General features: G+C 34.5%; 2 protein-coding genes across 2 annotated transcripts; both read right to left on the bottom strand.

Annotated features, from left to right (window-relative positions):
• Positions 1–4,689: 4,689 nt before the first annotated feature.
• On the bottom strand, positions 4,690–5,634 carry LOC135209372 (uncharacterized). Its single transcript, XM_064242069.1, has one exon. The coding sequence runs from the start codon at positions 5,632–5,634 to the stop codon at positions 4,690–4,692; it is 945 nt and encodes a 314-aa protein (XP_064098139.1).
• Positions 5,635–5,648: 14 nt separating this feature from the next.
• LOC135209373 (uncharacterized) lies at positions 5,649–7,986 on the bottom strand. Its single transcript, XM_064242070.1, has 2 exons — positions 7,463–7,986; positions 5,649–6,717 (listed from the first exon to the last, which is right to left on the bottom strand). The coding sequence occupies exons 1-2, from the start codon at positions 7,984–7,986 to the stop codon at positions 5,649–5,651; spliced, it is 1,593 nt and encodes a 530-aa protein (XP_064098140.1).
• Positions 7,987–8,425: the final 439 nt, after the last annotated feature.

The raw sequence follows: 8,425 nt of genomic DNA on the forward strand, positions 1-8,425 counted from the left end.
ACGTCTCATGATTGTTTGGTTTCAGCGACATTGAACCTCATTTTGGCGGGTGTTGAACCTACTTTAGTTAAAGGATATACACGTTTAACCCTCTTACGCCGATTGGACATATTAAATGTCGAGTCAAAATGTCTCCCGTATGCCGATTGGACGTATTATACGTCGACTCAAAAAAGTTTTTTTTTAAATTCGCGGAAAAATACTTATAGGCCTACCAGCCAAAAACTTTTGAATCACGCGCCTTGGGGGATGCTGGGAGTTCACGGATCAAGGCGTAGTTTTGTTTACAATCATTACACAGGCGCGCAAGCGCGAATTTCTTTCTTATCGCACTAAAAAGTATCAGTGACATATCTCAAAAAATCTTTCGTCACTTTGACGTAATTTTTGCACTATTTTAAATTATCCGTTACGTGAAGTATTATATATGAAAATGTGCGCAATTTAGTGTATAATACAACAAAAAAATACTCATGATTGTAGCTTTTATTAGTTTTGAAATATTTTCGTATTAATAACGATAAGCGCCAAAATTTCAACCTTTGGTCAACTTTGACTCTAATGAAATGGTCGAAAAACGCAATTGCAAGCCAAAACTCTTATATTCTAGTAATATTCAATCATTTGCCTTCATTTTGCAACAAATTGGACGTCTCTAGCACAATATTTCGATTTATGGTGAATTTATGAAAAAACTTTTTCCTTGCGTCCGCACGATAACTCTTCCGATAAATTTTTTCGTGCGATTGTCCTAATGTTTGGACCATTTTAAATTTGCCGTTACATAAAGTTTTATATGTGCAAATGTGCGCAATTTCATGCACAATACAACTAAAAACAACCCATGGTTGTAGCTTTTATCAGTCTTGAAATATTTTCATATAAATAACGATAAGTGCCAAAATTTAAACCTTCAGTCAACTTTGACTCTACCGAAATGGTCGAAAAACGTAATTGTAAGCTAAAACTCTTATATTCTAGTAATATTCAATCATTTACCTTAATTTTGCAACGAATTGGAAGTCTCTAGCACAATATTTCGATTTATAGTGAATATATGAAAAAAAAAAATTCCTTACGTCCGCGCGGTAACTCTTCCAAAAAAATCAGAAATTTTTTTGTGCGATTGTCGAAATTTTTGCACCATTTAGAATTAGCCGTTACATAAATTTTTATATATGAAAATGTGCGCAATTTTATGTAGAATACAACAAAAAATGATTGAAGGTTGTAGCTTTTCTCTTTTTGAAATATTTGCATATAAATCACGATAAATAGAAAAAAAATCACGTTCGGTCAACTTTGACTCTACCGAAATAGTTGAAAAACGCAATTGTAAGCTAAAACTCTTACAATCTAGTAATACACAGTCATTTATCTTAATTTTGAAACAAATTTGAAGTGTCTAGCACAATATTTGGATTTATGGTGAATTTTTAAAAATAACTTTCTTTCCCTCCGCGCGCCAATTCGCGGCCGAAAATCTCCGAAATACGTACATCGCATTATCCTTATATTTGCTCCTTTTCATATTAGCCGTTTTATAGAGTTTCATATGTAAAAATGTGCGCAAATTTATGAAGAATACAACAGAAAATAATTGAAGGTTGTAACTTCTCGTTTCCGAAATATTTGCATATAAAAAATATATATATAAAAATTTCGACATTTGGTTAACTTTAACTCGTCCGAAATGGTCGAAGTCTGCAATTCTAATCTAAAACTCTTACAGTATCGTAATATTCATTAATTTTCTTAATTTTGAAACAATGTTTAGATTTACGGTGAATTTTTGAAAAAAAAAAAAACATTTTTTTACATCTGTGCATTACGAATTCGTGCATCATTTTGTGATAATATTTTTCCGGTGTCGCTTTTATTGTTTTACAATGTATTATATATCAAAATGATTGCAATTTAGTGTACAATACAACGAAAAAAAAGTAACTAGCTAGCTTTAACCGTTTTTTGCACAGCGCGATTTGAATACAATTATGTATGACAAATGTTTTTTTTGTTACCATATATCACATTATTAACATATGATAATGATATTATTTCTCATTTCTGATGGTTGCATACTAAACTTCAGGCAATGACAAAAAAATGAGCCACAAAATAAACTCTTAATCTTCAAAACTAAGCACGCTGTGATTTTTTGAAAAATTAATTTTTTCGCTTCCGCGCTCACTCCAAACCCGTCCCGGCATACGGGAGAGGTTTTGATTTTTAGGGCTTCAGTGTAAGAGGGTTAATTAAATCTAAAAAGGCTTTAAATGGACAATCAACTTCAGTTAGATAACGTTTTTTAACACAATACATAGAGAAATACGAATTATACAAGTTTTTAACAGTACCACTTCTAGGTAAGACATTTCGTTTCAAAACCCGCCAAGTAGATTCTATCGTGTTTGTGTGTATGTTTTTTTCGTGTGGATCTACAAAATGCAATGTGTGACTAATGTTACGGTGTGATTTGAATTCTATTATAGTGATTACAGGAGCAGTGAAGATCCGGTTTACACAGAACTTCCCTCCATGAAAACAGATTTAGGTGAATACAAAAGATGTGAAATCTCAGGAAGTGTTGGGCGTCAAGTACTGGGGTTGTTTAGCTGTTGAACCTCCTAAACAAAATCTGTATTCACTACAATAAAGCACAACTGAAAGCAGTAGAAATTAAAAACAACATAAATAAGGATAATCGTTGTTATAAAAGCAAATAATTTAAAATAAAATTTCGCATTGTTGTTTATTTCACATAACAATCTGCATCCTTTACCTTTGACGATGTTCTGATGATGAGACTTAGATAAGGGCACAGACGCAATTGACAATATTATCTTTTGAATTTTCTTGATGTCTATTTTGCCTAGGGTTCATTACTAGACAAACAATGACAATATGTAACTAGGATATAGTTAAGTAGTTGTTCTAGATGTTATTGTCAACGAATTCTAATTCATAATGTTTATAGTTAAACATCAAATGGAGTGTAGCAGCATGCTGCTATACCCACCTACAAAATTCAAACTATTTCAGGCAAAAATAACAATAAATACGTAAATAAAAAAAAGGAAACGCAAATAGTTTACATGAGAAGAATTTTGATCCAATTTATACAAAAGCAAATGCCAAGCTATAATAATTTATTACATTCCATTACGTAATGTTGTAAGGTATGTTTCCGTAACCCACCACATAATTTACTCTTAGTCTTCATCCTCAGTGTATTCCCAAGAATATTTATATCCCAAACGTAACCTCATTATTAATGTATCTAGTTTAGAAACTGCGCTACCATATACAATATTGCTGTGTTCAAGCACTAAAACAAATAGTGTCTCATGCTGACACTACCATTGTTTAAAATTTGTCGAATTTCAGCCGCTTCCTACAAAGACACCTTGATTTTAACCCTTTCTTTTTTTCTGCTTAGAGTTATTGTGCTTTCTATAGCAATATTATTTTTGTTTGTAGCATCCTTTGCCAAACTATCAGCCATCTCATTCAAATGAATACCAACGTGAGATGGTACCCAGAAAAACTTGACAAAATACCCTTGATCTTCTATTGCATATACAAGTTCTTTACACTTACTAATTCCCTGTCAACTGGATATCTAGAGTTAAGCGCAAGAAGAGCACTCTGGCAATCAACGAAAACAAACGTCTTTCAATTTGTTTATTACTAAGGTTAACCCTTCATGAATAGCATGTAATTCAGCAGTAGTAGTAGAAGTTTTAGTAGAAGTTTTATCTTCTATTCTTTTTGACAGCGTCTCGTCAAAACACACATAATTTTCATAATATTCCCTTACAACCACCCCGCATCCAACCTTGATACCATTCACTGAACCATCACAGTACATATGTATACTATTAGCTTTAGGTAATGTGTTGATTTTAGACAAAATTAATTGTTTCAATTCGTATGTGTTGCACTCACTTTTTTTATAGTCAAGTTTACTAATGCTTACATTAATTCTGTAACACAACCACGGCTTCATTGAAACTACCTCTTGTAATTTTTGTGGTGAAATTATATTCTCCGATTGCTCAAAATGGTCCACAGCACATAATTTTCTTTACAAAGGCAACAACGGTAGGAATTTTAGGCACTGGAATTTTATTACAAACCAGAAATCAACTTGTATTTACCTTAAATCTCGTTGGTAGTCGCCAAACGCAAACACGAGAACTAACCTAGCATTCTTATATAACTCCTATACACATTTGGCCAAACATGCAAATTAACTTATATAAGATACTTAGCTGGTTCGTCGTCTTCAGGAAGATAAGTACACTTAATTACATAGTATAACTAATACAGAATAGCAGCGCTCGCCACTATTGGGATCCAAGAATGTCCCCTTAAATTGCCATGTGTGCACAGTAACCCGGACAGCCGCACATTACCCCAACATTAAGGCGGGAAAAAAACAGAGGGAAACTCTTGTCGCATTTGCAAAATACAGGCAAAAAAATATCACTTATAATTGAAAATAATTAATAATCATTAATTAGTAAATCACAAAATCTAAAATAAAGTTAATGATAAAGAAATTAACACCTTTTCTTTTAATGGGAATGAAAATTAAATGTGTCATTCTATGACATTCTCGGGCCAAGCACAAAAAATATTAAGCAACAAAAAAGGGTGATTTCTCACATAAGAATTAAACTTAACTTACAGAGCTCCTTGTTTTATGAGCTCCCTCCTCTCTATTGTAGCTCTAGTTTTGCTAGCACGTTCAGGACGTGTTTCAATCATTTGACCAGGGGGATGAGGCATTTCAGAACTAGGAACATCAGTGTTCACATTATCATCAAGAGTACCTATAAGTTCCTCATTCACTGGTTCACTAACCTCTAAAGGTACAAGCTTTTCAACTGTTCGTGTACTGATATGACCTTTACAGAACACATCTACAGAACGTATGACTCCTGAATCAGGTCGAAGTTCAACAATTCTACCTAAACGCCACTCACTTCTTGGAGATTCAACTTGGACCAAAACAACATCCCCAACTATAAGATTATTCAATTCCCTAGCTCTATCAGAACCATAATGACGTTCTCTTAAGGAAATTATATATTCATTTTTCCACACCTCAAACTTGGAAATGATACAAGACAATAAGGAAAATTGCTTATTCAATTGATCGTGGTCCATGTAAGTAGGATCACATTCATCCGCTAAAACTACTGATGGCAGAGCTTCAATAGATCTGCCATATAGGAGATGTGAAGGTGACAAGGGTTCTGGAGACATCCTATCACTGTTGATATAGGTGAGCAGTCTATTATTAAAACGAGATTGAATCTCAACAACCACAGTCTGAAGTTCATCTAAACTGACTCTCCTATGATACAAAACCTTTCGCAAACAATTCTTAACAACCTTAATCATCCTCTTATAGAAGCCACCTTGCCAAGGTGCTCTGGGAGCAATGAATTTCCAAACAATACCACAATTACCAAAATATTCTCGTATTTGAGGATCACTACATATTTCCTCAAGAAACTTGGCTGTTGCTTTGAAGTTTGTCCCATTATCTGAAATTATTTGTTTGGGAACAGACCAGGTGCCACAAAACCAACAAAAAATTAATAAGAGTGATTGTGTTGTCATATCTAAAGCCACATCTAGGTGAACTGCTCTTGTAGCTGTACAAGTAAACAAGCAGATGCAAACCTTCCTGGCTCATTATCTTCAGTCTTTGTAATGACAATAGGTCCAGAATAATCAACACCTACATTCTCAAATGGTCTGTTCAAAACAACTCTATGTAAAGGTAAAGAAGGGGGACCAGGGTAAACACAGGGTTTACCTTCAACTTTCCTACAGAGAACACATTTTCTAATCACTTTGCGTACTGCTTGCCTTCCCTTTGGAATCCAAAGTTGTTGACGAATAGTAGCAAGAGTTTCCTGTACTCCTCCATGTAAATTATACCTATGTGCCTTTAGAATGAAAAGGTTAGTTAAATGTTCTCCTGGTGGAACTAGTACAGGATATTTGGAATTCACAGCAACCTCAGCATGCTGGAGGCGACCTCTTGACCTCATCAGTCCAATGGATGGATCAAAATACAGACCTAAGTCCTTAATCAAATCAGAACATTCCACAGACAAGCTATGTGGTTTCTGCAAAAGATCATACAAGCTCTCAAATTCAATAGGATCAGGATTCAGAAAATACAACAGCCAAGAAAAAGTTTCTTTAAACTTAGTAAGTTGATAATATCTTAGCCAATAAACAGCTGGATCTGGTAAAGTTATCTTTGACACTCGATTTGGTGATATCTTGAGTAACAATTTTGTCAGAAACTGAAATACATATTTCGTTATCATGAAAATCTTCTCCAGAGAAGAACATTCTCTAACTTCAAACAAACATTCAACCTCAATTGGATCAATTTGTCTCTCCGCTGTTATCTCATAAACTACAACTTCATCATTTTGACTTGGCCACAAACTTTCACATGGTAGCCAAGAAGGACCTTTAAACCATAAAGAATTTGACACTAAGTCTTTAACTTCAACTCCACGAGTCACTAAGTAAGCAGGATTTTCTCCAGTAGATATATGAAATATTTGATAATTGGCTGACGCTTCTCTGATCTCAGCCTCCCTGTTCTTGACATAAGTAATTTTGCAATTATCATTTCTGACCCATTGAATAGCAGCCTCATTATCAGACCAAATCACAGTTCTTGAAATATTAATATCACTTAAAATTTTGTGAATGTAGTTGGCTAATTTAGTTCCTAACCAAATTGATGTCAGTTCCAATTATGAAAGAGTTTTTTTTTATGGGGAGCATCCTTAGCTTTTGCCGTAACAAGATTACTTTCTCCATTTCCTATCAAATAGGCTGCACAACCATAAGCTTTGGTTGAGCTGTCACAAAATATGTGCAAAACATAGTTTACTTCTTGAGTTGCAACTTTGCGAGGTACTGAAAATTAACTAAATGCCTTGAACTCTTCATATAATTCCATCCAACTACTTGAAAATTCTTCACTTAATGGATAATTCCAGGAGACATTAGTCCTCCAAGCAGCTTGAATAAGGATTTTACCCCTAAGATTACTGGACAAAGGAATCCTAGTGGATTAAAAACCGTTGAGACCAAACTAAGTAAATTGTGTTTTGTGATTACTTCAGGTACAAATATTTTAGCCGACTTCAGACTAAGCATGTCTGAGTTGACATCCTAATTCAATCCAAGAACTGAAGTAGTGGTAGGAACAACATAACCACTGTTATCTTCTTCAATTTTAGTTTTAAGTTTCTCATTTTTAGTTACCCAAGTCCTGAGTGGCATATTGGCACTCCTCAGTTGCTTGTTAGCCTCAGGATGAAATTCTAACTATTCTATTACATTGGACATACTACCCTGAAGATTATCAACATAAAAGGATTTGGCAATCAAATTCTTAAAGGGGCTACCTGACCTTCTCAAATGATAGTCAAGTGTTGCCATCAACAAAAATGGAGATGATGTGCTACCAAACAGCACACTAGCAAATCTATAAGTGTCTAAACCTGCTTCTGGGTTCTGCGGATCTCGGAACCACAGAAACCTGACAAAATCTCGATCAACATTCTGCAGGCCTACCCGCAAAAAGGCCTTGCTAATATCTGCACAAAATGCAAAATCATTGACTCTAAACTTTAACAAAACATCACCTAACTTCACTGTCAGGGAGGGTCCCTTGATTAAACAATCATTGAGAGAAGGATTATCCTTTCTATCTCGAGCACTGCAATTATACAATATCCTTAAGGGGGTAGTGTCTGAATCTTTAAGCACCCCATGATGCGGAATATAATGTGTATTAGCACCAGCTACTGCATCAGAAACTTTCTCAATAAATTTCTGTTTTAACTGATCCTGGATGATATTATGGTATGCATCCAAATGTCCAGGAACCTTAGATAAATTTTTCCTTAATGTATATACTTGACCTAAAGCCATTCTAAAGTTGTTGGGCAAAAGGGCAATTTTCTTTCCAGGGAAGACTAACAAAATAATGCCCATTTTGATACTCAACACTATTGACATACCTTTTGTAGACATAATCATCATCTACAGATGGGGCAGTTGGATTGATGTCTATCGATTCTAATTCCCATAATTTATGAACTTGTTCGTTATTCTCTTCAATTAAATCACTAACATGAAGAGGAGAAATATTAGCAGTTAATCTGCAAACAACAAAATTTGTCTTAACGGAAGTTTCCAGGTTATTGGAAAATTGTGAGGAAATCCTACCAAATGGAATGTAACCACCAGGTGTCTCAAACAATCGAACACCTTCATAATTGGTAACACCACCAACAAAATCAGCAAAATAATCAGAAGCCACCATTAATTCAATCCCTGAGACAGTGTCGGATGAAATTTCATCTGCAGT

This window comes from Macrobrachium nipponense, chromosome 37 (genome assembly GCF_015104395.2).
Source record: "Macrobrachium nipponense isolate FS-2020 chromosome 37, ASM1510439v2, whole genome shotgun sequence".
Lineage (NCBI taxonomy): Eukaryota > Metazoa > Arthropoda > Malacostraca > Decapoda > Palaemonidae > Macrobrachium > Macrobrachium nipponense.

Excerpts from the sequence above, each read along its gene's own strand:
- LOC135209372 (XM_064242069.1), bottom strand. The coding sequence starts at position 5,634 with ATGACAACACAATCACTCTTATTAATTTTTTGTTGGTTTTGTGGCACC.
- LOC135209373 (XM_064242070.1), bottom strand. The coding sequence starts at position 7,986 with ATGGCTTTAGGTCAAGTATATACATTAAGGAAAAATTTATCTAAGGTT. Across the intron at positions 6,718-7,462 it reads CTTGACTATCATTTGAGAAG|AACTGTGATTTGGTCTGATA; the intron begins GTCAGGTAGCCC and ends TAATATTTCAAG.